The 16219-nt window shown below is 57.9% G+C and overlaps 2 protein-coding genes across 6 annotated transcripts in view; one reads left to right on the forward strand and one right to left on the reverse strand.

Moving 5' to 3' along the window:
- Window positions 1–16219, forward strand: part of RXRG (retinoid X receptor gamma) — a 119902-nt gene that overhangs the window by 2562 nt on the left and 101121 nt on the right. Inside the window, exon 3 of one of the 3 annotated variants that reach the window (XM_053659328.1) lies at window positions 9371–9454. In XM_053659328.1, the coding sequence (XP_053515303.1) occupies window positions 9371–9454 (84 nt within the window). Of the gene's footprint in view, window positions 1–9370; window positions 9455–11813; window positions 13580–14288; window positions 14469–16219 lie in introns of those variants that run through there. The other 2 variants (XM_037167430.2, XM_053659329.1) reach the window with 2 other exon arrangements.
- On the reverse strand, window positions 572–14224 carry MGST3 (microsomal glutathione S-transferase 3). 3 transcript variants are annotated; one of them, XM_053659330.1, is made up of 7 exons: window positions 14113–14204; window positions 13861–13986; window positions 4102–4225; window positions 3129–3202; window positions 2352–2409; window positions 1582–1654; window positions 572–723 (listed from the first exon to the last, which is right to left on the reverse strand). In XM_053659330.1, exons 3-7 carry the CDS (start codon window positions 4216–4218, stop codon window positions 587–589), a joined length of 459 nt encoding a protein of 152 aa, XP_053515305.1. In that variant the 5' UTR covers window positions 4219–4225; window positions 13861–13986; window positions 14113–14204; the 3' UTR covers window positions 572–586. The 3 variants fall into 3 exon arrangements, with proteins under 3 accessions (XP_053515305.1, XP_037023329.2, XP_037023330.2); XM_037167434.2 differs by lacking the exon at window positions 13861–13986 and having other exon boundaries at window positions 14113–14224; XM_037167435.2 differs by lacking the exon at window positions 13861–13986 and having other exon boundaries at window positions 4102–4273; window positions 14113–14206.

Raw genomic sequence — 16219 nt, forward strand, 5'->3', positions numbered from 1 at the left:
AAAGAAGATTTTACTTATTTATTTTTAGAAAGAGGGGAAGGGAGAGAGAGAAACATCTGATGTGTGACAGACACGTCAATCGGCTGCCTCTTGCATGTCTCTAACTGGGGACCCGGCCCACAACCCAGGCATGTGCCCCAACTGGGAATCGAACCAGAGACCTTTCAGTTCACAGGCTGGCACTCAGTCCACTGAGCCACACCAGCCAGGGCTCAACGTTTTTAAAACTCTTCGTTATCATCCCGAGTACCAGCCATCGTGGGCCCGGACGAGAACAAGCCGTTCCTCCTGGAGCCCGTGTTCCGCAGCCATGAGAGGTGCCGTGAGCCTGTTCCCACCATTCGAGGTCTCCCGGCCTGCAGTGCAGAGTTGGCACCAGCTGGCAGGCGGGCCAGCGTGTCCACCCCCTTGGCCCCGGTTACCGCCTGGGAACAGGCCCTCAGCAGGAAATAATCGCAGAGTCAGGTTTACGTACGAGGCTGATGCCAGATAAATTTTATTACATTTAGAAAAAAAAGGAACTGGAAATAAAAGTCAGTCACTCGCGACGCAGGAGCGTGTTCGACGCCCCACCCCCTGTTCCCCCCTAGTGGCAGGATCTGGACCCCCCGCCCAAGCCGGTTCTAACCCAGCCCAGGTGCTGGAAGGCCGAGCACACGGTCGTGCCCATCAAGCCCAGGAGGGCGATGGAGCCCAGGGCGCCCCTGCTCCGCTTGCTGGGTTCTGCAAGAGAAGGGAGAGCCGAAGTCACCGGGAGGCTCCAGGACGGACCATGGAACGTCCCCTCAGGGAGCCGCTGGGGCACCAGACCGCCTGGTTGACCCACTTTATTATGCAAAGGAACGTGTCTCGGGTGGCTCGGGCCTTAGAAGAATGTCGGGATAACACCCGGGGCCGCTTTGAACCGGGACCCTGGCAGTGCTTCCCCTCTTCCCCGAAGACCTAAGTGCAGCAGGAAACGTTTGCGGTGCGGGGTGGGCCCCGGAGGTGGACCCTCTGTATCTGCCTCAACTCACAGTGTCTGTATGGTGGCTCTGGGTCCTAGGTAGGGGCTCGATCTTTCTTTTCCTTTTAAAGATTTTATTTATTTACTTTTAGAGAGAGGGGAAGGGAGGGAGAAAGAAAGGGGCAGGAATTGCCTCTCATGCATCCCCCACTGGGGACTCGGCCTGCAACCCAGGCATGTGCCCTGACTGGGAATCGACCCGGCGACCCTTAGGCTGACAGGGCAGCACTCAATCCACTGAGCTACGCCAGCCGGGGCTAGAGCCTTAATCTTCCTAAGCCTCAGTTTCCTCATCTATAGAATAGGGAAATACTATGTACATCACGGGATTGGTGGAAGGTTTCCAAAAGTAATATGCAAGGTTCTTAGAACAGCAACTGACGCACAGAAAATGCTCCATCAGAGCAGTAAGTGTTGTTACCATTCACAGGTGAATAAAAGGAAAGAAGGTAGCGGGCCTTTCACAGGGACATCAGGTTACACCCTTTCCTTAAAGCCCAGACAGGGCGGGAAACATAGTAACACCAGGCCGTTCGCTTCCGTTTGCTTCCCCAGGTGGGGTCTGCTCCACTCACCTCCCGTGTAGTAGCCGTAGGCGTAGAGAACGCGTCCAACAATCCAGGCCAAGCCCAAGCCCGAGACTATTCTCTAAAAAAAAAAAGGGAGGTGCATGATGTGTGTTTGCATTCAAGAGACTGGCAGCTCGGTATGGACATCTAGGGTTGACTGCACCACCTTTTAGCCAAAAGTCCCTCATTTCACTCCCTGGGGCTGGGGGCCCCTCACGTTGGTGGGTCGGGAACTACGGACGTGGCTTCTGGCAGCTGGTGCAGACCAGGGGACTCTGCGGGGGTAGTTCCAGGAGCGGGGACACCTGATACTTGGTCAGAGCCTGGCTAAGGGGAGACACTTTCTGTCCAAGGCAGGACCCAAAAGGCAAGTAACGGTGCCGACCGACCCCGAGGCCCGCCCTGCCTCTAACAGATGCGTCACATGCTCAGGTGCCTAAGAGTCAGGTCTGCGAAGCCAGCCGTCCGCCTGGTCGGTCCGCCTGGGTCACCTCGGGGGACCGGTGAGTGTGTCTCTCTCGAATGAATGATTACGCAAAGGAAAACGCTAGTGGACACGAGCCTTCTAGAGTCGGGCCTGGGTTCAAATTCTGACTCTCCTGTAGCCCTTTGACCTTGAGAAAGTTACAGAGTATACACCTTATCCGTAAAAAAAAACTGGGGAAAGTCTACCCACTTTAAAGAACGCAGTGAGAAGTAACTGAAGGAAATCCTTTTCAACTGAGGGTGCCCGGCTGAAAGCCTTCCTATCCCAGACAAAGCACCGACTAACTTACCGGGTGGTACACACCGCCCACGGCCAGGAAGAACAAGAAGGGAGGGTAGACTTCCAACCTGCAAGAGACGGACGGGCACTCATTAAAAAGTGTCCCTGGAAGTACGTTTACGTAGGATGGGGAGCCCTTAACGCGCCAAGTTCGACACCCAAGAGGGAAATGAACGCCATCCGAGGCAGAGGAGCCGGGCCCCGGCCCACCTCTGGGATCAGAGGCGGCTGAGAAACCACAGTGCAGGCCCCTCCAAGTGGCTCCCGAGAACGGCCTGGTGACTTCGGTGGGCTCCCTTACAGAGCTCGGGGCCCCTGTAAGGAGACCCCCACGTCACTTTAGGGGGATGTGCTAGGTGCCCATTGAGATCAATGTGGCAGTGGGGATGGTCCTGGACAGACCACCCACCATCTGACACTCTTCACTTGGCTTAACATTCAATCTGTTCACTTACAAGTTTTTATTAAAGATTTTACTTACTTATTTTTAGAGGGAAGGGAAGGGAGGGAGAGAAACATCAATGTGTGGTTGCCTCTCACACACCTCCTACGGGGAACCTGGCCCGCAACCCAGGCGGTGTGCCCTGACTGGGATTCAAACTGGTGACCCTTTGGTTCACAGGCCGGTGCTCAATCCACTGAGCCGCACCAGCCAGGGCTACTTACAGGTTTGTTTACAGGATACTTTTAACGATTGCCACCGTCGCTATGACAAACGGCACTAAATGCCGGGTCAGACAGAGGCACTCCCTCCACCAGGGGCGGAGGTGCCGCAGGGCCCACTCACGTGTTCTGGTGGGCTCGCTGGATGCAGTTGAAGAGGTGCCCGTTCTCCGGGTCCGAGCTGTACATGGTGGGGTACTGGGGACACAGAGGGCGTGCCGGTCAGACGTCAGGACAGGTAACCACCAACCGGAAGCTGCTCCACCCCCACGCACCTCCCACCGGACCCCATAGACGAGATCAATGTCTGCTCGGTGCAGCAGTGACCGGGGCTGGTCCCCAAAGGCAGATCTGATCGGGGCCTGTCCGCACCCAGTGACGGGGACAGAAGCAGCTCGAGCAATGCCATCGCTGACTGGCTTCTCACGCATCGCAAAGGCAACCCAGGGAAACAGCTCGTGCCCAGATTTGCCAGACGCCCCGGGCCTTGCAAGAGGCTCCTTCGTGGGGGGCAGACACTGAGTGTGTGAGAATTTTAATGGACATGACTGTTAAAAAAAAACAAACCCCAAAACCAGGTATGAAAACATCAGAAGCAGCTCTAGTTAGGGAGGCTGACCATAGGCTTCTGAACAGAAATGGACACCTGGACGTGCCTGTGGGGGACAACCTCAGTGACCGCCCCCGGCCCAGTCCGGACAAACGGGGGCAACTGAGGCCTCCTCCCCTCGCCCAGCACACAGGCCCAGGCTCACGGCAGCACCGTGACACAGGACGTCACCAGAGGCGGCCACACCAGGGAACAACGTGGCCGTGGAACCCTTGTTAGAAAAAGAACACCCTTCCTGGCAAAGAGCTGCGGCCAAAGGCAGACTGGTCTCCTGCTGCCCACCAGCCTTTCTGCAGAGGAGACCAAGTGAAGCCAGGAAGGGACCGCTCCCAGCGGGGTCTCGCATGCTCGCTGTCTTCCGGCTGGAAAGGGGCGGAATTTCCAACAGGTGCTGCCGGACCCCAGCTAGCCTCACCTGTCCCTCTGGGACGGGAGACAAGCTCTCGCCTGGACAAGCCCACGGCAGTGCCAGCCTGTCCCCACTCACCTCCACCTTGTACTTCTTGCGGGCCTTGGCGACGTTGACGGCAAGGTGGGCGACCATGATGAAGCTGGCGGCCCCGGTCAGAACCACAAACCCGTATTCCTTGGAGAGGACGGCCATCTCGACTCTGGGGGACAAAGTACAGGTGAGGCAGGTGCGGCTGGAGTGTGCACACCTGCAGGTCAGAGAGGCAAGTGGATGATGCTTCGGAGAGGTGGCGGGAGAGGCTGCGGATGTCACGCGATGGAGTTTAGAAATCTCCCAAAGATGCGGCATTCACGGCAATTTCACAGTCTGTTCTGTTTTGTGCTGGGCCCTTTGGATCAGTGCGACGTTCCTGAGATGCCTCTAACTTCTGAGCTGCTCGTGAGGGGCGTCCACGTGCCCCGTCTCTGGGATGGGGACACAGGGGAAAGGGCAGTCTCCAGCCTCAGCATGGGGTCACCTGCTGGTCCTATCTCCTGGCCATCCTGTGTGGCCACAGAGGACGAGGAGACAGGCCGAACTCCGAGCGGGCACGCTCCCCCCACTCCCTTCTGGGTGAGTCACTTTCAAAGTGTCGAAAGTCAGCAGCTCAGAACAGAGATGCGTGCCGCGTTCTGAACGCCTTTTGAGAATGACTGACTAAACTTTCTGAGCCGCCTGACATCCCTGGAATTTAGCACATCTGAGCCACCGGGCCATTTCGGATGAAGCTGTCTCTTTGTGACAAGCTGCGTGTTTAAGAACAGCACCCCCAAGCACATTGGGTTTAGGTCCAAGTTTCCAAGTTGAGAGTCGGCTTCCAGAACCAAAGGTCTACATAGGCTGCTGGGCTTGTGGCAGCGCAGGGACGTCCACCTGGTGTCTGCCCAGGACCTTCCAGCTCCGCTCGCTTGCAGTCTTCCCCAAAGCCCACAGGGGGGCGCCACTTGTCACACCAGGAAATACAAACTCAGCGAGAGGAGGGCAGAGACGAGACCAGGGCGCATTTTAGGGTTCCTCCCCAAATCCAACGAGCCCAGGCAAACCGCCCAGGCAAAGCATTAGCATTTGGTGGCTCAGTCCTTCGCCTCTGCTCTTCCGATGAGCAAGAGCTGGGGGTGGGAGACCCCCATGGGCAGGACCGAGTGCCCCCCGAGCGGGTGTTTCTGTGGTAGGCCACGAACCCCAGAGAGCAAGCGCCCAGAGACCTACAGCTGAAATTCAGGGGGCGGGACTCTGCTCCTCTTCCAAAGCAGAAAGGCAATCCGGAGGTCAGACCCTGCGACCGCCACTCTCCCCACACCTTGCTAAGGTGACAGGGGAGGGTTTGCAAAGGACTGCATTGCCCCTGAGGGGACTTGGAGGGGGGAAGGGGACAGCCCGGCCTCCCTCCCCAAGGCTTCCCTGCGGCAGCCACAGACCCAGCTGCACAGGGGCAGGGGCACAGCCGTCCCGATGCCTCTGTCCCCACCACGTGGGGGGTCCTGCTGCACAGGTCACGTGCTGACACGCAGCCCCCGCAGGAGGGCGTGTTGTCGGGCACCCTCTGTGCCAAGCACAGATGCCTGGGGGCAACCCAGGAGCGGCCTGGCATTCCAGGTGGCTTTCAGGAATGACCCCTCCAACACTGACGATGCTCTTCCTTGTCTGGCACTGCTGGGAACACAGGAAGCCCCCTACCTACTGAAGTTTCTTCCTGTTGGTCCCCTCAGAAGTCCCTGCAGAAACAGTGGCAGCGACCACGGCTGCACTATTTGGAAGGAGGAGGTCAGAACCCAGAGAAGCTGCTGGACGCAGACATCCAGCAGGGACAGAAGGCAGGTGAGGCGTGTCCTTGCGGGAAACAGTCGACTTAATTCGCTCAGGGGTCAGAACACCTTTATCACGTGCGTCCCCCTTTTCCTAGGAGCCCGGGGCAAAGGGAGGGATTTCCCAGGCCACAGAGACTGGCCTTTGCAGCTCAGTCCGGCAGCAGGCCCAGGGGCTGCTGGCTCAGCTCGCAGGGCCACGCCCGGCGGTCACAGGCGCGCCCCAGCTCCCCAGCCCACAGATAGCTTCCTGGCTCCGGCTCCAGAGGCTGATAAGTGGCACCTGCCGGTCTCGGGCATGGGGGCTCCTGTGGGCGGCACACCCTGCTCCGTCCGCTGCAGCCCTTTCATCTCCCCCCAGATAAGGTGCTGGTGCTGGGGGCCCCACCCTGACTGTCCTCTACGTGGGGCTGACACACCCCCCGTGCAGGATCCCGGAGAGGGCTCAGCAGGCTGCACGGTGCGGACTCCTGCCACCCTCCCCGCCCCCCGACTTGTTCGTGAGCTGCCTCACCGTGCTCCAGGTCACACGCGAAAACTCACACACAGTCTGTATAAACACGGGTGTGTTTAAAGGCGCACAGGGTGGGGCAGATGCAGGTTTGCTCATATGAGAATAAGTAATAATAATACAAGAGCAAACTCTGTTTCCCATACTCACGGCGGCCCCCCCTGCTTTGTCCTGCCTGGTTTGTGACCGTGACCAGTGTATGTGTTAGTACACATGGGGGGGGGCGGGGCGGTGGGACAGCCTGGCAGGGGGCCGTAATACTCCCAATGTTGTTCTTACCTCCCGGCTGGTTAGCCGTCCAAGAATCTAGTTGCTTCAAAGACCTTCACCCCGGCAACTACTTATCATCGCGGTCGCAGAAACAGTACAGACGGCCACGCAAAACGCATGCGATACAGCGATGAAAATGTCCACACGGTTAACGGACCCCATGTCAGGGAGAGCAGAACATGCATTTATGCCGCCTACAGTCTTACTTTCTCAGCGACAGAAAACAAGAAAATAGCAAAGCCATAGCCTACTCATTTCTCGATGGCTGAATCATAGATTTTTCCTTTGCACTCTCCTATAATTTCCAAAAGGAGCCAGTGTCTACCCAAAAAGTTACATAAAGACGGCCTGGCCACAGTCGGCAAGGAGGGGACGCGAACAGGCAGCGTGTGTGGGTGGCGCCGGGCTCGGGTCCTGACGCCCACTCCGCGGTCACCCGGCCGCCGCGCAGCGAGAACGCGCTCTCTTGGGGGCCGACGGTCTGAGTCAGAACCTGGCCCCGGGGCCTCCTAGCTGGGTCCTGGGCAAAGTCGCCGTCTTTCAGCTGCCTCCTCGTGTATTCAGTGGAGATACTAAGGGTGGGAGTCCCCGCCTGTGGGCGTGAGGAGCAGGTGGAGGCGGAGCCTGCACCCCCACCCAGCGGGCGCTCGTCAGCAATACACTGATCCTCTCTGCTGGCTGGGGCTCGGCCCTGACTCGGTTAGGAAAGGGGGGTGTCTGAATAAGTGATAATGGATGTGCATTCAAGCATTCGTCATTTAGAACTGGTATTTTTAAAATATATTTATTTATTTTTAGAGAGAGGGGACAGGAAGGAGAAAGAGAGGGAGAGAAACATCAATGTGTGGTTGCCTCTCATGTGTCCCCCACTGGGGACCTGGCCTGCAACCCAGGCATGTGCCCTGACTGGGCATCAGACCGGCGACCCTTGGCTTCACAGGGCCTCACTCAATCCGCTGAGCTACACCAGCCAGGGCTAGAACTGGGACTTTAAAATGGCAAACGAAGCTTGGAGCTGTATGTATGTATTCCCCTCATTCTCTGAACTCTGAGTAGCCAGCCACATCCAAATCTACCATCTGAAAAGCAGGGATGTTTAAGAGGCTGCATTCTACCAGTGCTGACTCGGGGAAAAAAAGGAAAATGAGTCCGTCTGGCCCGTCCCTGGCAGGGACTCGTGTGTGCGCATTCACCTGTCCTCGTTTACCTGTGCCTACTGTGTGCCACTCACTGGGCCGGGGGAGGCAGAAAGGAAGCAAGCCAGCAGCCAATCCCAGACTTTCCCCGTCACAGCGACGGTCAGAAGCTGAGCCCAGAAAGCCCCCGAAGAAAGGAAACCGCGCGGGAGGGGGAAAGGCAGGCGTTTCTGAGGAGGCGTGTGCGGGCTTTGCACCAGCGGATTCCTGGCCATCTGGAGAGGGGTCAAAACAGCGCACTGGAGAGAGGATGGCATCGGAGAGTTAAGGGAACCTGAATCACTCTATCCAGTTTTTCTTTTTTCCAATCCTCACCTGAAGTTATGTTTTTTTATTGATTTTACAGAAAGAGGAAGGGAGGGAGGGAGGGACGGGAGAGAAACGTGACTCAGTTGCCTCCCATACATGCCTCAGCCGGGGATCAAACCTGCAACCACCCGCAACCTTTGGGTTACTGAACTAAGTTGAAACTCCGGAGCTACCCGGCCAGGGCAGATTTTCTTGCTTAATTAGACGCCCTCTGTCGTTAGGAGTAGGGATGCCCTGGGGGACGCTCTCACTGCCCGCAGGCTGGAACACCGTGGCCGATGCACCCAGCCCTCTCCGGTGGGGCAAATGTCAGGAGACGAGACAGTGAGAATTCTGAGCTGGCCCTGTGTCCACACACGACCTCGGTGACCAGGGGGAAGCCACCGAGTTTCTCTACAAATGGGAGACTACTGACCGTGACCATTGCAGGAAGGTTGGAGGAATTCAGTGCCGTAAACTAGATACAGAAGCTTGGTACGTCCTGTCTCCATGCAGACAGTGTGGACCGGGGTGAGGGCGGGGTATGTGCCCATGGAGACGTGGGAAGTGAGCCCTCGCTCAGGAGGCCCGGCGTTCTCTGCCAACCAATAGCTTTTACTTAGACAGAGTTCTGACGCCGTTCGGAATGGATTCAGATTTGCCCGAGGGCTGGGCTACTCAGGTTCCCAAGGGGAGCGGGTTTCCTGGCATGGACAGCCTGCCGCGTCCAAGAACCCCGGACTCCTTCATCCCACCGTGCTATGGGGAGTGTCTGCTCTGTGCCAGGTCGGGTTTAGGTGTGGGGGACACAGTGTGAGCAAGATGGGGTCCCTGCCTGCAAGGCACTGCCGTTCCCGAGATAAGGAAAGACAGAAAACAAACACACAAACTGGACCCGTGAGAGCGGCCTGCACCGTGGGGAGCGCCCACTGTGGTTGAGGGAGGGACCTGGCTGCTATCCCAGGACATCCGTGGGCCTGCCCACCGCAGCGGCCCCCTGAAGGAGGAAGAGATGCTGTCCCACGTCCTGGGGAAAGAACGCTCCGACCGGAGCCGCCAGTGCACAGGCCCGGGCTGAGGGCAGCCCTGGACACTCAAGGCCGGAAAGGCAGCCGGTGGCACGGCTGGCCCCAGCCAGTGGTGGGGACAGCAGGACATCGAGTTAGAGGGTCTGTCCCGATCACGAGGGGCTTTAGGGCCATGTGATGGTCAACTGTCCTTGCTTCTCCCTCCAGGGACTCGGATGAGGAGCACAGACCCTGGACAGAAGGGAAGGAGGAGTTCTGACGAGGAAGAAGTGGTCCCCTCGGCTGAGACATGTGAGTAGACTGAGGATGGTCTTGGCTTTGGTGATGGGACCTGCAAGAGCAGCTTTTAGGGGAAGGACAAAGGTGGAAGGAGGAGGCCTGCTAAGGGGCAGGCCTGCCTCCTGAGCCCACTGCCCAGTCCCACGGACACCACCCGGGCATGTTCTACCCCTGCCTTGGGAAGAAGCCTTTCCTCCCGACCCACGCTCACAGCCACACCTCAGCCCACGAGTGTGCACGCCCTGGTTTCACACCAATCAGTGGGCTGCTTCACCTGCCCCCGAACTCAGTGGGGTGGGGAGACCAGAGGCGGTTCTGTAGGATGGGCCCCCTGCCGACGGGCGTGTCCACACCAAACAGGTGGGTCAGACGGCCCTGCACCTTCTGGGGGCTTGGGCTCATCAGTCTCACCTGTGACGGCCACTCGGTTCCCGGCTCCCTTTTTATGGTCACTGTCACCCACCAGATCACACGTCCCCACCCGTCAAGTGAGTCAGAGTTCAAGGCTTCTCACCTCCCCCAAAGTGAGGCCTCTTACGGCAAGCATGGCCTGAGACTGTCGCTTTGGGACAGTGGATTGGGGCTGCCGGACGTTCTGGGCAATCGGCCACACCACTGCAAACGAAAGGGCTGTTTAAGGGTCCAGCGGGACCACCAGCTCGCTCCTGTGAGTTTTCGGGGCACTTGCCCTTTGCAGGGGATGTGTGTGCGGGGTACAGGTGCAAGTCAGGAGGAGGGAGGTCTGACCCTTTCAGTGATGACTGCGCTGTGGTCCAAATGCATTCAGCTGGGCAGTTAAACGGCCCCCGCTTGGCTGTAGAAAGGATTCAGATTTTAATGTTTGAATCCTGACCCTCGGGAGGGGCTGTGAGTTCACTCCTGTTCTGGGGGTGGTGGGGAGCGGGAAGGGGGCAGCAGGATGCTCAGGTCTGGGTGCTGCCTCCCGGTCAGCGGGCCGTCTGCGCCGACTCCGTTCAGACCAGGGAAGCAAACTCCCTGTCTCCTCTCCAGAGCATGAGCTCGGTGTCAGAGGCACCGGATACACGTGTCCGTGTGGAACTGCGTGTCCCCTGGGAAGCTGGGGCTCCCACTCGTAGGGGGCCTGGGAAGAGGAAACATGCAGCAGGATGGAACAGGGCCCAGGTTCCTTCGCTGGTGTTAACGGCACTTTCCCAGACAGACTCTGGACTCAAACAGCTCTCGACACAAAAGGGCGAGAGTTTCCTTGATATGGTGACATCTCGCCTGGATGCCCCCGAGTCACGCTGGACTCTCTGGAGCCTGTCCTCCCGGGAGGTGTGACACCAGGGACAGGCCACAGAATATGCTCCAGGTCTGAGGGCAGCAACCTCAGAGGCAGGGAGAGAATGGGAAGAAGCCACAGGACGCAGAAGAAAATAAAATTCTCAGCCGTTCCTCCAATGGGGCTGATCTGTTCAAGTCCCCGCCGGACAGACCATTTACCGATGGGGACTGCTTGCTTGCCGCCCTCACCTGCCACCATCCTCAACGCTGCTCAGAATGGCTCCTTCCCTCCCGGGACTGAGCCTTATGCCCCGCCCCCTACTCTGCGGGAAGGGCCATCATGGCACTTCTTTCCCTGTCAGAACCTGGAAAGAAGGACACAGACAAGTGGAGGGACAGAGCACGGAGGGCGGTGAAACAGGAGGGGACAGACTGCGGTGAAGGCTCTGCGGCACAGACACCGGACACGTGGGAGAGGACATGGGCAGACAGCACAGCAGGCCCGCAGCACGGATGACAGAGAAAGGGGACCGGCGTGTCGGGGTGGGGAGCGGACTGGGGGAAGGGCGGTTGGAGCCATCAGTGACTTTCACCCGTGACACTCATTACCAGCACGTTTATCATGTACCGCCTGCCAACCGCTGTCCCCAGGGGCTCGCCCTCCTTGACTCGGGAAGCCCTAGGAGCAGCCCTGTGAGAGGTCACCGTCTCCACACTGCACAGCAGGGAACAGCATCACAGCTAGGCCGTCGGGGGCGGGGTCTGTGCCCTGGGTTCCAGGCAGCCTCGCAGGCCGAAGCCACATTTGACCACGCCCACTCTCGAAGTATGATGGCAGAGAGAATAGAAGGCTAATCATTCACGCTAAATCTATGATGCTAAATCTGTGAGCGATTAGAGCCTGAGACCTTTCTGAGTGGAAGAAAGAAAAACCCTTGGAAAAAGGTCCAAAAGGAACTTTTAAAGAGTGCCGGCATCGCAGTACGACAAACGAGGAGCGGTCACAGAAGGGAGGGACACCCTCCCACCTCTCGAGGGCCCAGGTCTGCAAGGAGACAGGTTACACAGGGACAGGGACCCCGTTTTTCTGACCTGACCCTTACTGGCAGTAGGCACCGAGCGCCACGGGGAAGCCAGACCCTGATTTCTGGAAGAGGGGAAAAGGCATCTCAAGTGGGTCACACTGACACCACTTGCATTTTCCGTCACAAGAAACAGGGCTGATGGCAGTCAAGTCCCAGCAGCCGCAGGGTCTCCACCAGGGCACCAGCCGCTGGGAAGGAAGGGACCACCGGGCCGCTGGCTCCAGCCCAGGGCAGGGGTCTGTCTGCGCCAGCCATTCCCATTTCTGAGGCTGAAGAAGAAAAGCATCGCTCATTTTAAAAAGCCTCCCAAGGCACCAAAATATTAGAACCCGACTCCCAGCCAATACGCAGGTCGGCTCTAGAAAGGACTTGGGGGAAACCTGAGATTCCAAACGCCGAAGTCCTTAAAGGCATTTGCAGACGCATTTGGGGGGGGCGTACCCCTGCCCGGTCCCCTCGCTGCTCTTCCCCCACACTCCCCACCTGCACCTGTGAGAGAGAGTGCAGGGAAACTCGGGAATTCTGTTCTACAAGGCAGCCACCCACCGGGTAACCGCTGAATCCTTCTTTCCAGGAGGATGGAAAACTCATAACAAGGATCCATAAATCAGTTGCAAAAACTATAGCAGTCTATATCCTTTTAAACAAATACTGCTTTGAAAATGCAAAACGGTCCACAGGCAGACGCGGTTGGCAATGGGGTTTTGAATATGGGTTCAGAATGTTTACAGATGAATGTGGGGGACAGTGTATTTAAAGGCAGCCAGTGGCGCAGTGGGCACCAGGTGACTCTCTGACAGACCGATGTGCCGCCCATGTCATTCCAGATGGTTCTGGGGGCTGTTCAGAGCGTCCCTGGATCATGGGCGGAAGCCTTCTTTTACAGGCACTCAGTCCACACACTGCCGTCCAATTAGGAGGTTGCCTTCGGTGACTCTCTCCTTGGAGAGCTAGGCCAGCAGGAGGACTTCAAAATGCATGCGGGGACACTGCCCTTCTCACTTGTCCCTTCCTGTAAGGAAGACTGGGGTGCAGTTTCTAGGGCTGGCCACTGTCTCTCTCTCTCTCTCTCTCTACCAGCCGAAGCCATTTTATATATAGTAACATGGGTTGGGGAAGATGCTTGACAAAGTTTTCTATTTCTGTAACACTGTGTCAGAAGGGAAGCTTAACACGTCTTCCAGGGGTTGGCAAGTATTTGTTTGGATTTAGATGTTAGTTTTGTTGAAGCCCCTTACATTTCACTCCTGGGAAGAGAAACATTCTTGATCCTCCTACTCAGGTGGTCGTGAGCCAGGATCATGGAAGTACATTCAATGAGCTGAATTCACTAACCAAATAAAACAGTGCCTATAACTCTGACCAACACCCCCGTGGGAGCCTCTCCACACTGCAAGCCTGCAGTGACCTGAGATACCCCTCGGGAAGCCCTGCTCTGGCCCCGAGGCACAGAGGAAGCTACGCCCGGTGGCAGCAGCCCTGCGTGACCACGCCTAGGTCCCTGGCACATCTGCGGAGCAGAAAAGTCCCTCATCCAGGGCGCCCCACCCGCTCTCCTACCCAGCGGCCTGCGTTCACCTCCTTTCCCACACTTGTCCCCTACGGTACAATGTAGCTCGTAACCTCGTGACTCCCGAGGGAAGAATCAGCTGAAGCCACAACTCTCGGATGACTCACCATGGAGTCTCCAGCCCCTTCCACCGCCCGCAGCGCCACCAGACAGGCGGGAAGTTGACAGAAATCCAAGGCAGAACTGTAAATGAAGATTCCGCCTCCTGCAGCGCACAGTTCCTGCTCTAAGGCTGAGGTAGGAAATGCCCCCGTTTAAGGTTCCAGTGCAAACCGACAAACGTTTCTGCGCAGCAGGAGGAAAACAAACACGATGCTCTGGGGACTCTCGGAAGGTCCCTAGCAACACAGCCATCTGCAGCGGGCACCGCGCTCCAGGCCGCTCCAAGCATGGAGATACCCATGGGCCTGCGTGGCCCACCCTCTGCAGCAAGGCTGTGGCCGGCAAGGTCGTGTGCGCTCGGGAGGCACGGTGAGGGGACCGGAGGAGAGGGAAAGAGGGACTTCGGGAGGGTTGACCTTGAGAATCTCCGTGAGTCGCAGATGGCAGGGCTAGGTCCAGCTTAGACGCTGCAAGCCCACTCCATCCTGGGAGGGTGCCGGCAGGTAGAGGGCGAAGGGGATGATGGAAAGGTAGAAAGGAATCTACAGACAGGAAGAGGAAGAGAGGGCGAGTCCCTATTCGGCTCCGGATGACAGAGTTATGGGCAGTGCCCAGAGCAGGGGCTGAGGTGCCCCCGAGGGCCGGCGCGCCCCGCGGCGTGCACTCACCTGGGTCACCTCGGAAGGGCTGGTGCAGAGTCCAGGTGCGCAGCAGAGTGTGGGTGCAACGCTCAAGGCCTCTGGCAGGATGGGGCGTGGCCTGAGCAGGCCACGCCTGCCCCCGGGGCCGCACAAGGCCCCGCCTCCAAGGCGAGGGTCCTTTTGCACCTTTGAATGACAGCTCTAGGCTCCGCCTTGTGAACCAGAGACTGAAATTTCTCGCTCCTCACGGCTGTCCATTGATGTAGTCCTTTCACTCCCAAGTTTATTTAGCTACTCCCACCCACAAATGCCTTAGTTGCTGCTTTCCCACTGTGGCCCTGCCAGTTCGCGCTCTACAGATTGGGTTTGTGGAACGGTCGCACGTAAGTAGTTTGTCCTCACTACAGCCACCGTAGCTTGCGAGTGGGCGAGGCGCAGGCTGGTACTGCGCGTGCGTGGAAGTAGGGGTGCGCCCGGTGGGGGTGGGGTTGGTGCGGCACGTGCGTGGTGTTCCACCTGCTATCTTGGCGGAGGGGAGGGGTGTATGGGTCGCGCGTTTCCCCGGTTAGTAAGGGTTCCTGTTAGTCACCGTTGTCGAGAGCCCGAGCTGAGCCCTGCCACTTGGTGGCTGCATCCGCCCACGCTGCCCTCCTACCCCCACAACCTCGCTGTTCTCTTTCCCGGAACCGGCTGTGTGGCCTCGGACCACAGACCTCCGATCGCGTGCCCGAGCCCCAGTTGCGCGTGGAGTCCCGTCGCGAGCGGCTTGGAGGCGAGCGCGGCCGCAGGAGCAGGACTGGGGACTCGCCCTGATGCTCTGAATTCGGCTCGCCCCTTTGCTCCGACCCCCACCTGCTACCAGGGCGCCACCTCTGGTGGGCGCTGGCCCCCTTCGAGCGCCTGGGAGCCAAAGGATTCCAAGCGGAGGTGCGAGAGGAGGGCTCCAGATCTGAGAGGGCTGCGGGCCGCGTGTGCGGCCGGGTTTGCTGGGCTGGCATACCCGCCCAGGCGGAAGCCCGGCGAGGGCTCGTAAAATGTCTACTGTCGTCGCTTCAGCAACTTCCAAGCATTCTCACGCTTTCATCTTCTTCGGTGCAAGAAGGCCTTACATATTTCAGGGTTCTGGCACATTGCTTGGAAAGGGCTTGTTTTACTGAACGTGGAAAGGCAGAAAATAGGAGGGCATTGTTTCCTTATGGAGGGAGATTCCCCTCCCCCCTTGGTTGCTATAGTCCAGGTGCCCCCTCTTCGTGTCTTGAAACTTAATCCCCAGAGTGTTGGCATTTAAAGGTGCGGCCTTTGGGAGGGGGTGATTAGTCCTGAAGGTGGGGGCCCATGAATGGGATTAGCGCCCTGGTAGGTGGGGGTCGGAGCAAAGGGGCGAGCCTGAGTCTGCTGGCCCCTGATCTTGGCCTCCTCAGCCTGTAGAACTTGCCGAAATAAATGCCTGCTGTTTAAGCCGCCAGTGTACCTACTGTGTTTTTGTTATAGCTGGAAGGAAGCGAGTCACTTGCTGGTTATTAAGAAAAGGCAGTGGGAGGTGATGGGAGGAGTGATTTGAAGAATCGGGAGCAGAATTCTGGCCCCTCCTTCCCAGCGTTTCCTGTTTGACCCAGAATCGTGCATCGGAAACTGCCTTTACCTCGAGACACTCCCCTTCTTTGCTTTAGTTTGTACCATGTGACCTATTGGACTCAGTGAAGCCACTGGTTTATGATCTGCTTGCCCCGATCCAGGGAAAGTTGAATGAAGGGGGTGATACAGTCTATTTGCTGCTATATCCCGGGTGCTGTGAAGGGCCTGGCATACAGTTAGCACTCAATAATTACTTGTTACATGGATGCGTGAACAGGGCATCCTTTACCTGGCCGTCTGGAACTCCCTGGATTCCAGACCTTTCTGCGAAGCCTGCATCTCTAGCGACCACTGACCCTGACAGTCCCGCTGCCTTTCAAGAAGCATCCTACACACCAAGAGAGCCAGAGTCCCCTTCTGGTGCATGCGGGGCCACCTCATATATTTTGGCAGAGGGCAGCCCCTGTGTCACTGCCTCCATCAGAGATGGGGCCTGGCTCTGGTCCCTCACTCCTTGGGCCTGGGACTTGGTCCTGCAGGAGCATTCCAGAATAGCCAT

The sequence above is a fragment of the Artibeus jamaicensis genome, unplaced genomic scaffold (assembly GCF_021234435.1).
Source record: "Artibeus jamaicensis isolate MK-2021 breed Jamaican fruit bat unplaced genomic scaffold, CSHL_Jam_final scaffold_625, whole genome shotgun sequence".
Classification (NCBI taxonomy): Eukaryota; Metazoa; Chordata; class Mammalia; order Chiroptera; family Phyllostomidae; genus Artibeus; species Artibeus jamaicensis.